General features: G+C 42.8%; 1 protein-coding gene across 2 annotated transcripts in view; it reads left to right on the forward strand.

The window, feature by feature from the left end:
* The window catches only part of MTR (5-methyltetrahydrofolate-homocysteine methyltransferase), an 80,726-nt gene that overhangs the window by 10,657 nt on the left and 46,289 nt on the right, over positions 1-23,780 (forward strand). For both annotated transcript variants that reach the window (XM_045010565.1, XM_045010566.1), the window contains exons 7-16: positions 495-554; positions 1,359-1,453; positions 12,335-12,435; positions 13,590-13,651; positions 14,554-14,621; positions 16,049-16,128; positions 17,265-17,377; positions 19,185-19,325; positions 20,130-20,315; positions 21,462-21,641. In XM_045010565.1, coding sequence (XP_044866500.1) covers positions 495-554; positions 1,359-1,453; positions 12,335-12,435; positions 13,590-13,651; positions 14,554-14,621; positions 16,049-16,128; positions 17,265-17,377; positions 19,185-19,325; positions 20,130-20,315; positions 21,462-21,641 — 1,086 coding nt within the window. The remainder of the gene's footprint in view (positions 1-494; positions 555-1,358; positions 1,454-12,334; positions 12,436-13,589; positions 13,652-14,553; positions 14,622-16,048; positions 16,129-17,264; positions 17,378-19,184; positions 19,326-20,129; positions 20,316-21,461; positions 21,642-23,780) is intronic.

The raw sequence follows: 23,780 nt of genomic DNA on the forward strand, positions 1-23,780 counted from the left end.
AATGCCTGAATAAAAAATTCTTGTGTGGGGACTAAGGCAGAAATTTTCCCTATATATTACTGACCCATCTTACGTTGAAATTCTGTGGAAACTATTGTGAACTAAATGGATTCATATGTAGGGGTTATGCATTTCAAAATATGTGCAGCTGTATAAAACACATTACATTCACACTCTGGATGTATATAGTAGATGTATGTAACACAGACTTTAAAAGCTTGGTTATCCTACATACTGTAGACGTGAGTGATGAATAAGAGTGTACAAATCTTTAGCAAGTGCATTGATGTGATTTTTGGGTCTAAAAGAGCCTCGGGCTGCCTAGCTGCTAATACCACCATAATATGTTTGAAAACCTAGAGGTTTCTGTGGGTGAAGGAATGCCCTTGAATGTAGTATGTTCTTCCAGAATCTCTAGCAATATTGTATGGTAAGTTCCGTGTAAAAGGCTATTCAAGCTTCATTAACTTGTTGTAACCTTTATTATTAAACAGGCAGCTCTCTTTGCTCTCAAGAAACTGTTTGAGGAAGAGTATGATCCCAGACCAATATTTGTAAGCACAAAACATTTTACTAACTTTAACTAAAATGATCTAATGTTTGTACGTGCGGTTCCCGAACAAGACTGAGGTGGCAGGTCAATTGGTGATGGCATGGGTGCATTTTTTAAAAACAAAACACACACAGTATAACATGGAAAAAGTCAGTACGTTTTCTAGAATTGCATTTTTTGTCTTGAGATCTTTAGGACCGTGGGATAACATTACTCTCCGTATCTTATAAGAGAATTTGAGGTTAAAGCATTATTATTTGTAAAGCTTCATACTTTCTCATGGCCCTTCACAGATGAGTTTTTTTTAAAAGAAAGTCAGGTACCTTCCCCAGAAAGCTTACAATCTAAGGTCCCTAATTCCGCTGTGTGTTGTGACTTAAGGGAGATTCCATGTGGGCCCAAGGAGCTGCTTGTGCATTGCACAGTGCAGGATTGGGCTTAAATAATAAAAATGTGGAAGTTATTGATGGTGAGGGAAGGAGGAGGGCTGTGATCATAGTTAGGATCCTTAGCTGTTAACATCAGCCAACAAATTGTACATCCCAAGGGATATTTATTTAATGAAAATAAAGGTTAGCACAGTGACCCTCAGAAGCTTTTTGGTCAGAAGTTTATCTTTCTACTTGCTAGAACATTTGGGACGGTTGAACCAAAGCAGGAAATCAAAAAAAAATTTTCTGTGCAAAGTGATGAAAGGCAACCCAACACTCTTCATCTTGTTTTGGCTTTTGAGAGGGCAGTATTAATAACATGTTCTTCTCTCCCATCCTCACCCCCTTCCCTCCCCATCCCCTTTTTATTTTAGGTTTCTGGAACCATTGTAGATAAGAGTGGACGCACTCTCTCTGGCCAGACAGGAGAGGCGTTTGTCATAAGTGTATCCCACAGTGAGCCACTTTGGTAAGAGAATGTGCTTTCTTGAGTCCATTATTCTAAGACCAGAAGGTAACGGTAAGGTTTTTTTGTAAGGCCCTGTCACCAGTAAATTCATAACCATGCTGTCTGCCACCATATTTAACCATGTCTGTCGCTAGCATATTGTAATGTGGTTTTCCTGTCAGGTGTGACCAGGAATTATTTTTCCTGAGAACCATGGTGTAGCATACCCCTCTTTTATGAGTCCTTATTACTGGTATGCAGCTTAATAAAGTTCCTGTCCATGCTGGTAAGGTAAATGGTGCTAGAACCCTGCAATTAACAGCTGGCCATTAGTAATATTCAAATGCTAGTGGTGTGGTTCTGAACCCAGTGTAGCCAGGACCTAAGTGAATCCCATGATATCAGTCTTCAAAAGCAGGCAGGAAATGAAATAACTACTTTCTCGTATAGAGCGATGAAGCTGCTTTTCTATTCTCTCTCTCTCTCTCTCTCTCTCTCTCTCTCTCTCTCTCTCTCTCTCTCTTCAGAGAGAGAGAGAGAGAGAGTCACTTCTCTACCTTCCTTGCCCCATATGATATGTGAACTCAGGCTTGATCCACACTGGACTGTGAACCATATTGGAAAATGGAGTTTGTCTGATATAGACAAGGCCAAACTATTTTAAAACTAATTTCAGAAGCTGTGCTTGGGTTTGAAGCCTAGACTTTCAAATTTACTTTGCAAACAGTTAATGTCTGGAGTAGACTGGGCCTAGATAGACGTGGTGGAGGAAACAAATAAGAGTTTAAAAAAAAGGGAGGAAACAAGAAAAGAGATTCCAGTGTCAGGCCTGGTCTACACTATGCGTTTAAACCGAATTTAGTAGCGTTAAATCGATTTAACCCTGCACCCGTCCACACAACGAAGCCCTTTATATCGATATAAAGGGCTCTTAAAACCGATTTCTGTACTTCCCGACGAGGGGAGTAGCGTTGAAATCGGTATTGCCATGTCAGATTAGGGTTAGTGTGGCCACAATTCGACGGTATTGGCCTCCAGGCGGTATCCCACAGTGTACCATTGTGACCGCTCTGGAAAGCAATCTGAACTCGGATGCACTGGCCAGGTAGACAGAAAAAGCCCCGCGAACTTTTGAATTTCATTTCCTGTTTGCCCAGCATGGAGCTCTGATCAGTGCAGGTGGCGATGCAGTCCCAAATCCAAAAAGAGCTCCAGCATGGACCGTACGGGAGATACTGGATCTGATTGCTGTATGGGGAGACAAATCTGTTCTATCTGAGCTCCGTTACAGAAGACGAAATGCCAAAGCATTTGAAAAAATCTCCAGGCTATGATAGACAGAGTCCACAGCAGGGACTCAGCACACTGCTGCATGATAAGCGTAATGGAAAGCCTAAGAATCAAATGGACGCTCATGGAGGGAGAGAGGGGGTACTGAGGACTCCAGCTATCCCACAGTCTCCGAAAAGCATTTGCTTTCTTGGCTGAGCTCCCAATGCCTGAAGGGTCAAAAACATTTTCCCGGGTGTTTCAGGGTGTATGTATTCAATTTACACCCTACCCCCCCCCCCCAAAAGAAAAAGGAAAAAAATCATTTCTCGCCTTTTTTCAGTGTCACCCTATATCTACTGCATGCTGCTGGTAGATGGGGTGCTGCAGCGCTGAACACCACCATCCCCTTCCTGGTGGCAGACAGTGCAAAATGACTGGTATCCATCGTCATCATCAGCCCCTGAGTGCTCCTGGCTGGCCTTGGTGAGGTCGGCCGGGGGCGCCTGGGTAAAAATGGGAATGACTCCCGGTCATTCCCGGCAGACGGTACAGAAGGCTTAGTAACCGTCCTCATCATAGCAGCTGGAGGCTGAGCTCCATCAGCCTCCCCCCCCCCCCCCTTTTCATGTCTAAAGAAGATTCTGTACTCCCTGGACTATCATAGCAGCTGGAGGCTGCCTCCCCCTCATTTTATCTCACTAAAAAGTCTGTTTCTTATTCCTGCATTCTTTATTACTTCATCACACAAATGGGGGGACATTGCCATGGTAGCCCAGGAAGGTTGGGAGAGGAGGGAAGCAACGGGTGTGGTTGTTACAGGGGCACCCCCTAGAACGGCATGCAGCTCATCATTTCTGCAGGATCTCTGGGGCTCTAACCCGGAGCGGCTGTGCTCTCTGGTTCTCTAGTACACTTGCCCCATATTCTAGGCAGGACTGACTCTATTTTTAGACAAAACATAAAGAAGGGAATGACCTGGGGAGCCATTCCCATTTTTGTCCATGCACCCCCGGCCAACCTCAGCGAGGCCAGCCAGGAGCACCCATGACAGCAGCAGATGGTACAAAAGGATTGATAACCGTCATCGCCAATTTCCAAATGCAGACGGTACAAAATGACTGATAACCATCATCTCATCGCCAATTTACAATGGCAGACGGTGCAATAGGGATGGTAAACATCTCTGCTACCTTGCAAAGGCAAATGAATGCTGCTGTGTAGCACTGCAGTACCGCGTCTGTCAGCAGCATCCAGTACATATACGGTGACAGTGTCAAAAGGCTAAACAGGCTGCATGGTTGCCATGCTATGGCATCTGCCAGGGCAATCCAGGGAAAAAGGGCGCGAAATGATTATCTGCCGTTGCTTTCACGGAGGAAGGATTGAGTGACGACATTTACCCAGAATCACCCGCGACACTGTTTTTTCCCCATCATGCATTGGGATCTCAACCCAGAATTCCAATGGGCGGGGGATACTGTGGGAACTATGGGATAGCTACGGGATAGCTACCCACAGTGCAATGCTCCGGAAATCGACACTGGCCTCGGTACATGGATGCACACCGCCGAATTAATGTGCTTAGTGTGGCCGCGTGCACTTGACTTTATACAATCTGTTTTAAAAAACTGGTTTCTGTAAAATCGAATAATCCCGTAGTGTAGACATACTCTCAGATCATAGGACTAAGTCATGAGATGTCATTGCAGCATCCTTTTCCCTGATTTTTTACAGAATTCCAAACGTTCACTAATTTTTTTCTCAAAAATGTGTATTTGTTCTGAAAAATACTTGACACTTCTAGGTGATTATTTAATAAAAATATATTCTTTTCCGTGCAAACATAAATGCTAGAAATTTTTTTAAATGAAAGCTTATGTTCTGTAAAATTTGGCAGCTGCGTAAGACCGAGCCCTGCATGTAACCATGCTTTCCCCTCTTGTGCTTTTCTGTATCCTTTTCTCTCTGTTTCTCTAGTTACATAAAGATTTACACAAAAAATGATTTGCTTATAGTTAGCAAAATTTTCCCGCAATTTTAAATATTTTCATTTGCTATTAGACATGTACTCAGTATATGTTGTGACAAACCATTCTTTGTTTTTTACAACAAAATCCCACTTAAAAACGGTAGTCTGTCATCCCGTGGTGCAGAAGTGTGAGACTGCACTAACATACAAAGAACCCAGCTTTTCTGACATGTTCCCCCTCCTCCCCCCCTCCTTGAGGATCCATTTTCCCAGACCAGACTGTGCTTCAGAAGTAACATATGGAGTCGCTTGGAACAGGGTGCTACTTGATTCGCTCACTGTCACTGCCTGGAGATCTATGCTTGGCACAGATCTCAGCCTCAGACAAGGTGCTCATGACTCTAGTGTCTCTAGGGAGGATAGAAGGAGCACTGGAGCAGAAACTAAGACTGTATTAAACAACATTTAATACAATACTCTGGGCCTGATTCCGATTTACGCTAATGCCACTTTACGTTTCCATGGCAAACAAAGCATTAAAATGAGAGTGAGTTGCATTTAACCTCACTTTAAGGTCCCTTTACGCTACTAAAGTGGTGTAAATGAGTCTGGCTGTCTGTGTCTAGTTGTGCTCCCAGTAGGGAGCACATTATACCCGTTCTTGGATGTCTGCACATGCTTTCAGTTTGTTCTTGAGTACGATTTGGGGTAACGAGTTTGAAGTGTAAATCGCTGTTTTGGTTTGGGTCCTGATTAAAGATCTTACACACACTCTCGCTTGTGCACTATCAGCATGGCTGATAGGTGGCAGGGCATTCTCTGTGAACAGCTCTCAGATGTGGGTTTAGCTTCCTCCCTTGGTCTGACAGAGCCCTGTTGTTGTTTATATGTATTGTGGTCACATTTAGAAGCCCACATGCAGGGAAGCAAGGTTCTCATGAGCTAACTGCTTTGCACGCAGAGAGTTCCTGCCCCAAAGAGCTTTACAACCATAGCCTATGACAAGAGACAACAGGTGGCTACAGCAAACAAACTGGGGAAGAGAAGGGATGGCCATGATAATGGTGCAATCTAACTGCTGCTTATTATACTAACCGCAATAATTTCACCAACTTCTGGCCTAAGGTTGTTGGCTTTGGGGCATGGTGAAAGGGTCATTTAATTTCTCAGACTTTTGTCTGAGGTGGGGGAGTGGGCTGAGCTGATTTGATGGTGATATAGGTCAGGAAGTACAACGTTTTGCCTTTAAATTGGGTAAGCATGCTCCAGGTATCTGATAGGTGTACTTTCAAAATAAAAAAATTACATGATGCCAGCCTCATGTCAGCTCCTGCTGTGAGAGTTAAATCCCTCAGAAGGTCTGGAGAAATGGTTTTGGTACCTGATACATGGTATATCCAGTGAGAGTGTCAAAATATTTTCATTCATTGATTACACTAGTTGCCTTTAAAATATCTTGCCATTGAGGTGAGGCAAAGAGAGAATGACAGATGAGCCTGTGTTGAGAGACAGATGGAGCTGAGATAAGGCAGAGGGAAATGCAGCTGGCTATGATGAAGAGACAACCTGGCAGGAAAAAAAAAAGTGAGCTGCCAGTTTATAAATCAAACATGACATAAGAGTGTAGAGTCAATTGCATTTATCTACGTTTGGCATGGATGGCCTCATTAACTATCCTTATCTTTACTTCGCTTCAGCAATCTTGACTGTTGAGCCCTTCCTTATATCATGAAAATAAATGGTCTTCCCATCTTTGTAATGAGACATTCCCTGTGCCACAGTGCATGATGTGTGTCTGGGGGTCCATATAAGTGACTTATCTGTGTATAACCTGTGCATGCTTAAACACAAAAATCAGTGCGGGGGGTTGTAAAATGATTCCCTTGAAACCAATGGTATATTTAAATAGAATGCTCCAAGCCAAACAGAGTTCAGAAATGCTATAAAGTTACGCACTCAGCTCTTACACCATAACCTGCTAGAATAAGGGGCGTTGCATATTGTTCAAGTATGGAAAAATAATTGTACAGTATGCAGATCCCCACTCTCTGGCTGTTAGAAGCCAGCCGGAGCCCAGAGATTTATATACTGCCTGTATAGTTACTGCTTAGTAATTGCACAGTCGTCATGAACATTCTTTTGCTCTGATATGCAGGTAACTGCGAAATTCCCACCCAGGTACACATAAGAAACATACAGTAGTTGATTTGACATTTTTCCTACCCAGTCCAGAGCTGAGCTGCCCCTGAACTCTGGGAAGTTCCGTGGGAGTGTGCACACTGTACCATCCCTAGAGCCCTCTCTGTGGCAGACTACTTCAGGTGGCTATTGGGGTGCTGGGACAAAACCATGGCTCTGTCTCCTTCCCATTCCTTTGGGGTAGCTTGTGTCCCTCTTGAGGCACTAGGAGTTACTGCTGATATGCCTTTTACCTTTATCCCTCAGAAGCAATGTAAGAGCCAGTCAGTTTAGCACTCTGACTTTTTCAGTGACAGGGTGTGACTTGTAGTCCATTAGAAGCATGGCTTGGTGTGAACGGGAGATCAGGGAACAAAGTATGTTAAAGGTCTATTCTATATGTCTGGAGCATGCAAAATTCCCTTTGACATCAGTATAGGAATGTTGGCTTTATTTGGATTCAGGAGAGGGCCATAAGGGTGGCACTTGCCTATCTGATGTTGAAAGAAAATGTGTGTGTTTGTGCCTAATATGCTGGTGAAATTGTTCAAGAAGCTTATGCATGTGAAAGATCTCTGCTGTAATGTTGTCTAAAGGAGAACTCAAGGACAATAAGGCCATTGCGGGGAAACTAAATGAATTATTTGCATCTGTCTTCACGGCTGAGGATGTGAGGGAGATTCCCAAACCTGAGCCATTCTTTTTAGGTGACAAATCTGAGGAACTGTCCCAGATTGAGGTGTCATTACAGGAGATTTTAGAACAAATAGATAAATTTAAAAGTAATAAGTCACCAGGGCCAGATGGTATTCAAGAGTTCTGAAGGAACTCAAATGTGATATTGCAGAACTACTAACTGTGGTTTGTAACCTATCATTTAAATCAGCTTCTGTACCAAATGACTGGAGGATAGCTAATGTGACAATTTTTTAAAAAGGCTTCAGAGGTGATTCCTGGCAATTATAGGCAAGTAAGCCTGACTTCAATACCGGGCAAACTGGTTGAAACTATAGTAAAGAACAGAATTGTCAGACACATAGATGAGCATAATTTATTGGGGAATAGTCAACATGGTTTTTGTAAAGGGAAATCATGCCTCACCAATCTACTAGAATTCTTTGAGGGGATCAACAAGCATGTGGACAAGGGTGATCCAGTGGATATAGTGTACAGATGCGCCCCGATTTATGCATCGTTCCGTTCCGTAATGCCTTGCATACCTCGAATTTTGCATAAGTCGGAAACGTATACCCAACAATTACGTGCCTCCCCCCACCCCCAACACAAACATTTCTAGCTTACAGAATTTTTTCCGTAAGTGCAGATTTGCATAAGTCGGGTTTGCGTAACCTGGGGGGTGTCTGTACTTAGATTTTCAGAAAGCCTTTGACAAGGTCCCTCACCAAAGACTCTTAAGCAAAGTAAGCTGTCATGGGATAAGAGGGAAGGTTTTCTCATGGATTGGTAACTGGTTAAAAGATAGGAAACAAAGGGTAGGAATAAATGGTCAGTTTTCAGAATGGAGAGAGGTAAATAGTGGTGTCCCTCAGGGGTCTGTACTGGGACCAGTACTACTCAGCCTATTCATAGATGATTTGGAAAAAGGCTTAAACAGTGAGGTGGCAAAATTTGCAGATGATACAAAACTACTCAAGTTAATTAAGTCCAAAGCAGATTGCGAAGAGCTACACAGGGATCTCACAAAATTGGGTGACTGGGTAACAAAATGGCAGATGAAAATCAATGTTGTTAAATGCAAAGTAATGATGGAAAACATCATCCCAACTATACATACAAAATGATGGGGTCTAAATTAGCTGTTACCACTTGAGATAGATCTTGGAGTCATTGTGGATAGTTCTCTGAAAACACCCACTCAACGTGCAGTGCTGTCAAAAAAGCAAACAGAATTTTGGGAATCATTAAGAAAGGGATAGATAATAAGACAGAAAATATCATGTTGCATCTATATACATCCATGGTACGCCCACATCTGCATGCAGATGTGGTCCCTCCATCTCAAAAAAGATATATTGGAATTGGAAAAGGTTCAGTAAAGGGCAGCGAAAATAGAGGTATGGAACAGCTTCCGTATAAGGAGAGATTAAAAAGATTGGGACTTTTCAGCTTGGAAAAGAGATGACTAAGGGGGGGATATGAGAGAAGTCTATAAAATCATGACTGGTGTGGAGAAAGTGAATATGGAAGTGTTACTTACCCCTTCTCATAACACAAGAAACTAAGGGTCACCAAATGAAATTGATAAGCAGCAGGTTTAAACTAAACAAAAGGAAGTATTTTTTCACACATTGCACGGTCAACTTGTGGAACTCTTTGCCAGAGGATGTTGTGAAGGCCAAGACTCTAAAAGGGTTAAAAAAAAATAGATAAATTCATGGAGGGATAGGTACATCAATGGCTATTAGCCAGGATGGGCAGAGATGGTGTCCCTAGCTTCTGTTGGCCAGAAGCTGGAAATGGCGACAGAGGATGGATCACTTGTTTGCCTGTTCTGCTCATTCCCTCTGAGGCACCTGGCATTGGCCAATGTCGGAAGACAGGATACTGGATTGGACGGATCTTTGATCTGACCCAGTATGGCCATTCTTATGTTCTTACGTCTAAATCAGTGAGACATAGGATGTATCCGGTGAGTAAATTCAATTGTACAAGCTTAATGCTGTCACTGGACAGCCTTAACTGATGCACTCAGTTTCTTCCAAATTTTAAGTGTTTTAGCAAAGAAAAATGTATCTTAACCGGCAGGTTGAGGCCGTTCTTTGAACTTTCTGTTGTCTCCATTTTTTCCTGTAGTAGAAGGCAGTGCCTCTTTCTCATTAAATCAGAGCATTTTGGATCTGCTTGTACTTTCACACCTACAGTGTAGAAAGCAGTAGGTACAAATGTTGCCAAGATATATGGTCACTTTCCAGTTGCACTTGTATTCCAAACCTTGCTTCACCATTCCCTGTGTTGCAGCGGGCTGGTACCTCAGTATGATAGAGAAACAGCAGGTTTTTTGGTAGTAACAGTATTATATAAGAGCAAAATTAAGATGTTCCTATGGGATGTTGCAAACATAATGAAACTTTTACATACTTCCATGAGGAAAGTGGGCAGTACTTAATTAGAGCAGGTTGCTAGATGGCATGAGGAAAGTCATATATTGTGAGTTCTGCAGGGGTTGCTCCAGCTTCTTCCCAGTGGGGGAGCTGATGTGGGCTAGACTGAAGGGAGGGAAAGGGAGGGGCTGCACAATGCATCCTGTGGGCACACATTATTATTTTTTTTAACAATATGCACTTAAACGTGTTTTTTATCTGTTATCCTCAAAAGAAGAATAAAAATATATACAGACTGGGTTTTAAACTTCATATTTGTCAGCTCACTGGTGCAACATTTATTCACAGAAAATCAACAGGAAAAAATCTAAGCCAATAAATAAACAAACTAATAATAACAATAAACAACTGCAGACTTCTGGTGGGAAATTATTTAAATAATTCCAATAGCTAATGACTTTAAATCTGAGAGTATACTGTCTGAAATAAATAGGATGAAATTCATTAAGGACAAATGCAAAGTAGGAGGAACAATCAGTTGCACACACGTTGTAGGAGGCTAGGGAACCACAGAAGATTCTGTTACGGCTTAGCTCAGGCAGTTCCGCTTTCTCAGCCTCCGGTTATTGTAGGACACGGCATGCTAGTTTTAACCTGCCGTAACCGGCTGGGACTGCTGCGTGGCAAGCCCCTGGCTGTTGGCCAGGGGGGCAGCCCCGGAGGGTGGAGAGTTTCTATTGCATTATGTATGAGCTGATATGCTGCTGTTTGTATAAAATGAGCATGCTTTGTGTTTGTTTTAGGACTTCACCCCAGGCCGAGCTACAGGGCGCTGGGTCCCCGTCTCAGTGACAGCAACGCTTGGGGTCCCCGTTGCAGATGTGTCACGTTACCTTCATTAAAACCAATTACTCTCAGTGTGGAGTCGGTCTCGTTCTTGCAGAGTACCTCGGGCCTTTTGGGGCCATAACACACGTAAAATGGGAAATGACTGCCTAGGAAGGAGTATTGTGGAAAGGGATCTGGGGGTCATAAGCTAAATATGAGTCAACACTGTGATGCTGTTGCAAAAAAAGTGAACATCATTCTGGGATTTATTAGCCAGAGTGTTGTAAGTAAGACACGAGAATTAATTATTCTGCTCTATTCCGTGCTATTTAGGCCTCAACTGGAGTACTGTGTCCCGTTCTGGGTACCACATTTCAGGAAAGATGTGGACAAATGGGAGAAAGTCCAGAGAAGAGCAACAAAAATGACTGAAGGTCTAGAAAACATGACCTATGAGGGAAGATTGAAAAAAATTGCATTTGTTTAGTCTGGAAAAGAGAAGACTGAGAGGGGACATAACAGTTCTCAAGTACATAAAAGATTATTGCAAGGAGAGGGTGAAAAATTGTTCTTAACCTCTGAGGATCGGACAAGAAGCTATGGGCTTAAATTGCAGCAAGGGAGGTTTAAGTTGGACATTAGGAAAAACTTCCTAACTGTCAGGGTAGTTAAGCACTGGAATAAATTGCCTAGGGAGGTTGTGGAATCTCCGTCATTGGAAATTTTTAAGAGCAGGTTAGACAAACATCTGTCAGGAATGGTCTAGATAATACTTGTCCTGCCATGAGAGCAGGCGACTGGACTAGATGATCTTTTGAGGTTCCCTTCCAGTTCTATGATTCTGTGATTATATTTTATATTTAGCCATTTGCACACGGTAAAGTAGACTATTTGGAAGATTTGGAGACTCAGAGCCATAATATAACGACTCACACTGCGGTCAATCTGGAGCAGGGGACCTCAGTGCTAGAGAGGGTTAATTGAGCACAGGTACTGTAGGAGGCATCACCCAAAACCTTTGGGTTCTGTCCTCTGGCCTTAGCAGCAGCTGGAGGAGGCAGTTGGCAGGAATGGGGATGAATGTTGGCTCTGTGCAGCTCCTGAGCCCCAACCAGTTTGTAAACCTTAGTGTGATCAGCCTGGGCCAGAGCATGTGCAGCTGCAGCAGGCATGTGGCAGGGAGCTGCACTTTGGAGATGTGAACCAGGCAGGAAGGAAGTAGGGGGCCATTTCAGAGTTTGGTAGTGGAGGGCAAGTTTAACTGATTTCAGGGGCTACTTAGGCACCTGTAAACTAGTTTTTTTTAGCAGATAAGAACTAAGAAATTAGCTGTCAGGAGCACTGTATCTAATTCCTGTATAAAGAAATCTCTCACACACACTCTGTCTCTCTCTCTGTTTTGGAGCCCTAACATAGGTATCGGAAACACATTTGATACTTTGTACACTGGCTTAACATAGAGATAAATAAAATCTGCTTCCTTTCGTCACCAGACATACTCTGTTACTAGTGGGAGAGTACCAGTGTTTCTTTGTTGTTTTTGTTTTTGCTTTTGCTTTAAACCAGGAATAAATGCAATTTTTATTTTTTCAGTATTGGCTTAAACTGTGCATTAGGGGCAGTGGAAATGAGGCCTTTCATTGAAACAATTGGGAAGTGTACGACAGCCTACATCATCTGTTATCCCAATGCAGGTGTGTTTTATGTGTGTGTACACAAAGGAAATTAGTCCAGCCTTTCCATACCACTAGAATTAATACACCAGGTAGATAATTTACAGGTCACTCACAGTGTACACAATGTAGTAGCTCATCATCTTCACTCCATTTTTTGTTATATTTCAGCACCCAAAGAAGCTATTTTTGGCCTAGAAGCTTGTATAGTGTGAATTATTTGATCATTCTCATAAAAAGGTGGATCTAGAAGGTTGACTGAGCAGCTATACCTATCAGCTTCAGTCAGAGCAGTTTCAGGTGCATAGTGGATAATTTAAATCTTTTGGGGGCTCAGTCTTGCAACCTTTACTCTTCTGAGTAGTCCCAATGAAGTTATTCAAGCTACTTGTTTTAGTAGGGGCTACTTATGTGAATAAAGTGTGAAGGATCAGGCTCTTTTATTGCCCCAACACAGCTTTAAGGAAACATTTTCTGTGAAAGAGAGAGAAGTAGGGTGCATGGGGAAATAAAGCTCCGTTACCCAAAACTCCTTTGGGAGCATGTATGTAAACTGGTTTTATTTTCTAGCAGCTCATGTATCTGATATTCTAGCAGTTTGCTCCCAAACTCTTCTCTATATTCTTTTAATATCCAAAATTTTATGTCCCCCTTAGAGACAGGATTTGAAGCTTGAAAAAGAAAATAATTACTCTGAAAAGCAAATAGTTTAAGGCCAAGCCAGACTACTATTTGCTACTTTGTAATTAAAAAAAATTATTAGTCTTTTCTTATTTTTTTTTTTTTCTTTTTTAAAGTGTAACAGCTACTCAGTTGAAAGGAAATGACAGCACTTTAACAGCACTCAGTAGCATAGCTGTTAGGTTAAAGGAAATAATTCCTTTAAAAACAAATCCCAACACTTTTTTCCTACCTTTCTGCATTCCCCTTTCCAACTCTTCAGGAAATAAATGTCATTACTACTATAAGTTAGAAACACATTTAGAATGTAACATTTAAAAAAAAATTAGTTGTCATGAGGAATCCCAAACCCTTTCAGGAGCAACTAATAACAACTCACTGAATGATGATCAGAAGTGCAATGAGACATTTCAGTTCTACATGTGCAGCTGCTTTAAATGTCTCCTCTTTGTGGGCTTTAAACACATTGTAATACTCTAAAAATATTTCTCAAGGTCTCCCCAATGCCTTTGGAGGTTATGACGAAACCCCTGAAGTGACTGCCAAGCATATAAAGGTAGGGAATATTTCTCATGAATGGGTTTTACCTGTCACAGTAATAGTAACATGGTTGTCTCTGCATTTACTTTATGCCATCTTACTGTAGCACTTCAATTGGTTCTCAGGCAACTATCACCTGGGTATTTAGCTGGGGTCTGTTTTGTATGTTGCAAACACCACTTTTCTCCAGCAGTTTATAACCAGTGTGTTGAATGGTGGCACTTGGTGACTCAGATCAGGAGAAACTTCTATTTAATGAATTTTGAAACCCTAAGTCATTCTGACTTTTTTACCGCCCATTAAGTTGCAGGAAGGTTGCTTAGCTTGTGAGATCCGTTGATCGGGTGCTACAGATCACAAGCATTTGCAGTCTTTTTCACTCTCTCACTCCCTCTCTTTTTGGAAATAATCCATCACATAAGAGGGCAAGCTAACAATGATCATAAATCTGAGTGGTTTTTTTGAGTTCCTGTGCAGGAAACCTGCAGTGAGAAAGAAGCTCACTTAGGTAACTCTAGCCTAAGTTAATGGTTTCCAGCCTTTTCTATCTGAAGCAGTGTGGAACTTTGGCCTTGTGTGTTTATTTTCAAATGTAGACATGTAAATCAACACTTAGCTTTAGACACTCACATTTGCAAATTTGGTCCACTGCTTTTAGGCCAGAGACTAGGGTTGCCATACTAGCACCTGGGAGTGAATAGATTGGAAGGAATAATAAATGTTATGGTGAAGCAATAGTATTGCAACCAGAGGGGTAAAATTCAATGGACTTCTTTGAGTTGGGTTTAATTTCGTAACATTTCTTCATTTTGTTTTTCTTCGGGGAGCTTTAGATTTTCTTACCTTCGTTTTTGTGAACTGCCTGTTATTGGATGCTATTATCAACTTGAAACTAAATAGTCTTTTCCCTGCACACAGAGCTTTGCTTTGGATGGTTTGGTCAACATAGTTGGAGGTTGCTGTGGTACCACTCCAGCACATATCAGGTAACTTCACAGGTAATGTTAGTCTATTCAAATGCACAGGAAAGGAAGATATCCCTGTTCCTCCAAACTGGAGTTCCATGATTTGTATTAAGACCTCTTCACAAAAAGAATAAGACAACTCACTTGAGATCAAGCTGCTGCAGCCTGTGGGGCAGAAAGTGCTGTGCTCCTGCATTAGTGGCCTGTTGTTGCGGAGACTGGAGGGTAAAAACAAGTGCAATACACCTGGTCCCCATCTCAACTAAAACTGTTCCAGAATAAAACCCTGTCTTCTCCTTTCCCCTCCTCTGCTGTGCTGCTCCTCTAGCTTTTGTGTGATAATACTGCAAAGCTGCTTTGAAGGGAAAAGGAAAAATGAGGCAAAGCCATGGCAAGGATCTGGGAAGGTTAAAATGACAGTCCCATCTGGTCGGGAGGAATGTTTCGGTACAGCCCCACTAGAAATAGTAATTTGGAAGACTTCCTTCCTCCCTTTATTCCTACCCTTCTGAGCCATTGTTGCTCTGATGTCCTGTGTGAGTGCAGGAGGCATGGCACGTTGCCCTCAGTTGATTGCGAAGCCAAGAGAGGGAAGATGGACCTGCTGTCATAATAGTTGTGTTCATCCTGGGTCTCCTCAGGGCCATTAGGAGACGCATCCCAGCTCAGAGAGTTAGTGAAATCTGTCCCTTGTTGCTGCTACACAACAATCCATGTTCGAGAAGTCAGGATTTTAATGGGAACCTCTGGGGCTGAGCAGTGGTGTGGAGAATCTCTCTGTTCACCCATAAGTACGGCTGAGATTTTGTCATGGTTATTTGTAGTAAAAGTCACGGACAGGTCATGGGCAATAAACAAAAATTCACAGAAGCCGTGACCTGTCTGTGGGTTTTGCTGCTGCAGCTCTATGGTTTCTCCTACCACCATGGTGGCTGGGAGCTGTGGGGTTCCCCCACTCCCCCTGCGAGGCTGTTGCTGGAACTCTGAGGAGGGCCCCCTGAGGAGGCTGTTGCCCATCGCTGGAACCCTGCCGGGGCCCCGCTGGCTGCCAGCTCTAGTCCTGCAGCCCCAGGGGATGAAGCAGAAAACTTCATGGAGCAGATTCCTTTACTTCCATGACCTCCGTGACATAAGTGTAGCCTTACCCATAAGTTAATGTGTCATCTGGTGGGGGTGGTGATCTCCCATTTTGTGTCTGATGGAAGTCTTTAGCTCCATACACTTACTACAATTTGGATATAACATATTTCTGAAGAGCATTTATTTTTGCCTTTGGCTACCCAAAATGAAACATGTTATTACTCTTGTTTAGCAGGACTGAATTACAGGGGAGAGGGGTATCTCTTTCTAGTACATTTCATTGGAATATTACACAGAGGATTTAGATTTTAATTAAAAATTTGTATTCTTAACTCTGGAGCTTTTTCTTTCCTCCTTCTGTTATTCAGGGAGATTGCTGAAGCAGTAAAAACATGTATACCTCGTATTCCCCCCTCCTTCGTTTCAGAAGGGTATATGCTGCTGTCAGGTAAGAGAGAGAATAACAGCTTGAGACTTTTGTTTTGTGACATGTACTGAATTACTGCTCCTTAGAGACCAGAAGGGATGACCAAGATCCCAACTCCATATCCAAATACACCAGCTTCTGAAAGTTGTGCATTGCAGATCCAAAGTTCACAACTTGGGCCCATCTCGAGTTACAGCTAAAGAATTAGTGAAACTATCAGCTTCACAATCAGTAGAAATGTCTCTTAGACCTGACCTACACTTGTCTCAGTCTTGTTTAATAATAGCCTATGTATTTTTCACCAGTGGATCTCAAAGCACTTCGCACAAAGGATAAGTATGCTTATCCCCTAGTGCAAATGGAGAAATTTAGGCCCAGAGAGGTGAGCTGATGTGCTACAGGTCATGTGGCTGGTGAGTGGCAGAGCCAGGAATAGAAGCCAGGTCTCCTGATCCTAGGGAAATAAATGCCCTGTTACTGCTGGTTCAGGTTTATAACACTGTTTGACTGGTGAGGACGGAATTAACCCATGGTAAATCTGAATCTAGAATGTGGTTTTTGACTACAGTTTGGCTTTATACACATGAGCTCGCCAAAACCCTCTAAGTCTGTGGGCCAACTCTCTAGCCAGGGTATCATATAACATTTGCAACAGTAGCAAGATTTCAGTCCTGTCTCTTCAGGGTTGGGTTTGATTTCTCAAACCAAAGCAATTCAGCATACATTCAACAAATCAGGTCTCGATCTAGGGTCTGCAGCAGGAGCCTACCTGCTCCCTGTAGGTCTTACTCTCAACTGAGCTAGAGATGCATGTATGAGGGTGTGGCTGTGTAGAGTTGCTTTCTTCTAGAGGTTGTCTCGCATCAGCATACTCGTGTGGTGCCCCACCTACGCCCTTTGTCTACATTGTAAAGGAGCTAGAGCTGCTAGAGCCTGCAGTTAAGAATTTTGCTATTAAAAGAGATTTTGTCCATTGCCATGACAATTTAGCGGACGAAATGATGCATTCCAGTTTCAGCTTGATAAGTTGAGGGATCCATAGTCCCACAGATAAACCTGGCCTTAGCTCTTGGACTGGAAATAAATTGTTTATTCTCTACAATGTCTCCATTTTTTCCCTGCATCTTTACAAATGTTTTCTAAAATGTCCCTTTAAGGTCTTGAGCCCTTCAGGATTGGCCCATACACCAACTTCGTTAACATTGGTGAACGCTGCAATGTGGCAGGATCAAAGAAGTTTGCTAAGCTCATCATGGCAGGCAACTATGAAGTGAGCATCCCATTTAATTTACGCTTCTGACACTACTTTTTCTAAACAATTATAGGGTTACAGTATTTTTCCATTACATTACATTACTAATTACTTATTAGGTCTACATATAGTCCTCCTCCCACACCAGCTATAGGTAGGTAAAATCTCCTTCAGTTTTCCTGTTTTTTCTCATTGCTCTTCCTTACTTAGGTTCCTGGCTGAACATAATAGCTCTTGATGAATCCACAGTTAGGGTTTTGTTAGCTAGTGTTATTGAAAAATCTGTTTCTCCTATAATACTAGCTATACAGCCAAACTCTGCTATTTCATACCGTAGAGCTAAGAGCTTTTGTTGCAGTGAGACCTCCTAAAATGTAACAGCTGAGTCTGGCATGAGATGAGGAAAACTGAACCACAGTTTGTTGGGGCTGTGAGAAATAGAAAGGTGTTTTGATTTTGTTTTGTTTTTCACCCCTGCCACCCCACCCCAGATCAAGGGTGGAGGGATAGCTCAGTGGTTTGAGCATTGGCCTGCTAAACCCAGGGTTGTGAGTTCAATCCTTGAGGGGGCCACCTAGAGATCTGGGGCAAAAAAATTGGTCCTGCTAGTGAAGGCAGGGGGCTGGACTCAATGACCTTTCAAGGTCCCTTCCAGTTCTAGGAGATTGGTATATCTCCAATTATTACCTTTATTACCTATTCAAGTGACAAAAACAAAGCAAACAAACATAAGCATTCAAATAACGGAAGAAGGACTCTAATATTCCCCTCCTAACACACACTCGTTGTTTTGTAGCTTAATAAACATGGAACAGCCTCCAATAATGAAGACTATATGGTATGTCTACACAGCAAAGGAAAACCCGCGGCTGGCCCGCTCAGGCTTGTTTCATTGCTGTGTAGCCTTCCGAGTTCAGGCTGGAGTCTGAGCTCTGGGACCCTCTCACCTTGCAGTGTTCTAGTACCCAGGCTCCAGCCCAAGCCCAGAAGACTACACCGCAATGAAACATCTCTACAGCCTGAGCCCCGCGAGCCCGAGTTGGCTGGCACGGGCCAACCGTGGGTTTTTCTTTGCTGTGTAGATACACCCTGCGAGACTAAGAAGATTTTAGTTTGTGACTTATAGGTCCTTACTGTAGTCCATCCCTGGAGTCTATTTTCCTGTAATCATTTGCAATCAGAACTTATTGTGACCATGTAAAGCTTTGATCTTTTCAATAAAACACATTGCTAACTATGTTTAAAATTGAAGGCACTACCAGGCCATTGTGTCAAAATCACCACATTTTTGCAGACAGAATATCAACTTTGCATTACTAATGATTTCTGGTCTGGCATATTCATGGATTCCCAGGCCAGAAGGGACCATTTTGATCATCTAGTCTGACCACCTGTATAACACAGGTCATAGAACTTCCCCAAAATAATTCCTAGAGAATACCTCTTTTAGAAAAACAGCCAATCTCGGTTTAAAAATTGTCAGTGATGGAGAATCCATCATGACTTGAAATTGTTCTAATAGTTAAAAATGTACGCCTTGTTTCTGGTCTGAATTTGTCTAGCTCCAACTTCCAGCCATTGGATCTGTTAGACCTTTCTCTGCTAGATTTGAAGAGCCTATTATTATGTATTTGTTTCCCATCTAAATACTTACATTGTAATCAAGTCACCCATTGACCTTCTCTAAGCAGAAAAGGAGATGCTCTCATTTTGATAATCTACAACACAGGGTGAATTCAGAGAGCTTTGTTTGGGAAAGTGAAATAATGTCTCCACCATGATTAACTCATTTGTTCTGCTTATTCATTTTAAATCCCTTCTTTAGGAAGCTCTGAGTGTAGCCAAGGCCCAAGTTGAGATGGGAGCCCAGATTTTGGATATCAATATGGATGATGGAATGCTGGATGGGCCGAGTGCTATGGCCAGATTTTGTAACTTCATTGCTTCGGAACCTGACATTGCTAAGGTTGTACTTGATTCATCCTACAGCACATTCAGTCAGATTTCTGTTGATATGTGAATCACAATTCGGTAAAATGTTGATACGGATTGTTATGTTCAGTAAACAGAAAGTGTGTGTATTTAGTTATCCTCCACTAGTTTTGTGATGGGAAAGGCATCAGAATTTGGGTTCTTTCCTTCCCTTTAGAATAGTGTCACATGTGCTAAGTGGCATGCAGCAGATGGCCTTTCACAGAAACACAGATTTTAAGCACACTCCTTCTGAGCTGCATTGTCTTTTATTGCCAACTCAAAGGCATGCTGCATTTTTCCTTTGGTTGGCAGAGCAGAATATCAAGTCCTTTTTAAAATCACTATACACAATATAAAGTGGCAGGAGAGTGCTGTGCTTAGCAGCGTTCTGATACGTAAATCTCATCTGTCTGCAGAACAAGGGTCCAGAGTTTGCTGTAGACATAGGAAAGTTCTCCCACATGATACTAAAACCTGCTGATGCCAAGCAATTTGGCTTTCTAAAAACCAATACTTGCATGCTGGAAGATAAGCAGGGGGGGAGGAGAGCAGGGAAGAGAGAGAGAGATCTCTGTATTTAGAGTTGCATTGAGATTTGTACTGAAAGCAAATATTCTGGGTGCTATTTTGTTTGTAGATTTCTTCTGGTTTTTTTATTCCTTTCCTTAAGCAGGCTTGAAAACCTGATGAATATTGTGTTTGCTTTTCCAGCCTTTTGTTTAAGTTGGAGGATGGTAGTCAGGGAAAATTTGCTGCTAATTTGCACTTCCCCTCTTTATCTTTCTGCTGGATTCAGGTGCCGTTATGCATCGATTCTTCAAATTTCTCTGTGATTGAAGCAGGCTTGAAGTGTTGCCAAGGGAAATGCATTGTGAACAGCATCAGCCTGAAGGAAGGTGAAGATGATTTCCTAGAAAAAGCAAGAAGGATTAAGTTGTACGGAGCAGCTGTGGTGGTCATGGCTTTTGATGAAGTGGGTCAAGTGAGTGTCACTTCCTTATTATGTGACAGATTTCACTTTTTGAGATGACAGGCTCCTTATTCCCATAGGAGGAGGAAGTAAAGTGGCTGTGTAGTTAGGGTCTAATATGATTAGAGGCCTGTACAATCTTAGCAACACTTTTTGTTACTCTGATCTAGAGACGTTTTTGACCCTGTTGGCCTGATTGTGTTTAGATAGACTACCCACATGGATATAGGCTATTTGAAACCACTAGATTGATTGAATTGACTATACCACTCTATAAGAGTAAGAGTGACAGAATCAGACCTGAGCTACTAATAGGGCAGCTCCAGGCCCCATTGTAGGAGGCCAAGGTCTGCCAGTAGTAGCAGCAGTATTGGTGTGCCACAAGGCTATGCCACCTGTACTAGATGATGATCGCGATAGTGGAGTAGGCAGGAATTTTATAGCAGGGATATGAATGTTCTGTTAAATTCTATAGTACTTTTCCACTTCAGGTTTCTAGTTCAGAAATTGATTGGCATATTGACCAGAGAGAGAACTAAGCTCAGATCTATTTGTGAATTAGTTTTGTTCTTCCCAGAGCTGTCTTAGGTTTTGCTGCGATGCTGTAAGTGGAGCCCATACCAGAACCGTGTAGTCTCTCTCTCTCGATCCAACCTACCTTTCTCTAATGGACTGAACCAAGAACCCTCAGCTCTGAACATGCCTAAACTTGGGCCTGGTCTACACTAAGGGGGGGTGGGTCGAACTAAGGTACGCAAGTTCAGCTACGCGAATAGTGTAGCTGAACTTGAACTACCTTAGTTCGAAGTACTCACCCGTCCAGACGCCGCGGGATCGAAGTCCGCGGCTCCCCCGTTGACTCCGCCACCGCCGTTCGCGGTGGTGGAGTTCCGGAGTCGACGGGAGCGCGTTTGGAGTTCGATATATCGCGTCTAGATTAGACTCCGAGAAGTCGAACGCTAGCCACCGACCCGGACGGTAAGTATAGACATAGACTTAGAAACTCAAAATTTCATCTTTCCCAAGTTCGTGGTGTTCGAATTGGTAACTGATTCATGAGAGACCTGCAAACTTAGCGCTGGAACTTTGATTCCATCCTGTCTTTGTGTTACCCAGCAGAAATGCTTTCTTTTCAGACCCCCTTTTTTATTTTTCCAGGCCACAGAAACGGAAACTAAAATTGCAGTGTGCACCAGAGCTTATCACCTCCTTGTGAAGAAAGTGGGCTTCAATCCAAACGATATAATTTTTGACCCCAATATTCTGACCATAGGGACTGGAATGGAAGAACATAACCTGTATGCAATTAACTTCATCAATGCAGCTAAAACCATAAAAGTGAGTGTTTTTGGCTGTTGCTGTGGTGTTTTACTTCATGCAGATCTACTTAAAAAATCCCAGTGCTTCACAATAATTTACTTCCAAAATTAATAATAGTGGACTACTCCTGTGAACTGCAATAGTTTCTCAACACTGCTATGCTTCCAGTAGGAAACATTATACGTTATGTAGTGCTCTAAATTTAGCTCAGTCCATAAACTGTACCATAAATATATTGGTATTAATGAAGTGAAGTAACATTCATAAAATGTCAGCACTCTGGCCAAAAGGCCCCACTCAAGACATGTGAAAGCTGACTCGTTTAATTAAGTTTAATTATTGTGACTGGATTATAGCACTCAAAAACCTGACCTAATGTAAGACTTTCTTTACTTTTTATTTAGTCACAATACACCTGTTGGGACAACCAGAAATAAAGGGCATCACTTGTATAAAGCTGTGTCAGCCATTATACCTTTACATTTGAGGGGGCGATGTGATGGGTTCTATTTGTTGCCAGCCCTTGCAAACAGATTGTGTATGAGATATTTTCTGGGAGATGGGCAGGCAGCACCTTGTCCTAGATCAGTTGAACCCAGAAAGGCTCTCCAGTTGCCAGATGAGATTTGGGATTCCAAGCTAGCCCAGTGTACTCCTGTAGCATGTCTCTAGCTTTGTGTGTTAAGACACTTTTGGCAGTAGAATCACTGGGAATGGAGGAGCTCTTCCAGGTCTGGTTGTTATGGGAAGTGGAGGTGGGTTAGTTGTCCACCTTCCCAGAAGAGGGCTGTCAGACGCTCCCTAAAAAACACAATTCAAGTTAAGAGTGTGTGTGTGAACTGGGGAGACAGGCCTGCTGGGAGAAGGCTGCTGGATGCTGGGTATGTGAGTAGCAGAGCAATGATTGATTCCCTTTGGGAAGACAATGATTTGGGGGGGGTCCATTGTTCTTTCTACACTTCCATAGTCTGAGCTGTTCAGAACCACAGTTGCCCAAAACCTGACCCAGATATTTAAAAATCACAAAATAATTCCAAAACCAGGGATAACCTTGGAAGTGTTGGCAGTCAACAGGTGTGCGTGTTCTGGGGGATGGGTGACTTTCAGGTTTAAAATAGAAGAAATGGTGGATTCTCTGTAATTTGAAGTCTTTAAATTATGATTTGAGGTCTTCATTAACTCAACCAGAGGTTAGGGTCTGTTACAGGAGTAGGTGGATGAGGTTCTGTGGCCTGCAATGTGTAAGAAGTCAGACTAGATGATTATGATGGTCCCTTTTGGCCTTAGTCAATGAGTTTCTCAGTTTTAAGGAATTAATGAATTCATCCGTATCCAAGATGCATGGTAATAAACGTTTTTGTCCCAAATGCTAATCCCATAAACAAACCTCTAGTAAGAGAGTTCTGATAGGAGGGAACTACAGAGGAGTTCTTTGGGGAGAAATCGCCATTGCATTCACTACAGTCAGGTGTTGATTGCTAGTAGGGCTTGTTGTGGAGTAGTATGGATGTGCCTCACTGCACTTCCACAAAGCAATCTATTCACAGATTTCCCTCCCCCCCCCCATGTCACTATCTTCCTCCCCCTCCTTCAGTAAACTGTGGAAACCTCCCACAGAGATTTCTCTGCAATGAGCAGAGGAGGCAGAATCCTCCTGCACAGGATGTCTGCTGCTTTTAGCATCCCTGCTGCAAACCTTCAGCTTTGCAGCTACTTTTGACCCTAGACCATGGGTCTTTATTAATAGGGCTGCAGGTCTGTCACAGTGATAAGTGTCACTGATACGTGATTTCCCACCCCAGTTTGTCCATTACTTTTTATTGTGACCAGGATTTTTCTTTGTCACTGGGATTTTCTAGGGCAGGAGTTGGGGGAAACCTGTGCCATGGCATGGCCATTTTTGCAACCACAGCCCAGTTTTTGGCAAGCGATTTGGTGGTGCCAGGACTGGAGGGGGGCATTGTAGGGAGCGGGCCCTGCCTACATGCTGTGACAAGAGCCAACAGACCAGAGGGCAGAGCTGGGCAAGCCCCGCAGGGTAGGAGCCACCACTGCCAGGTGAGTGGGGGATGGGCTTGCTCTGCAACCCCCTACCCTCAGGGGGCAGGACCCCACCCACTTTAAATGGTGCTCCTGTGACTTTACACCCCATTTACC

This window comes from Mauremys mutica, chromosome 3 (genome assembly GCF_020497125.1).
Source record: "Mauremys mutica isolate MM-2020 ecotype Southern chromosome 3, ASM2049712v1, whole genome shotgun sequence".
Lineage (NCBI taxonomy): Eukaryota > Metazoa > Chordata > Testudines > Geoemydidae > Mauremys > Mauremys mutica.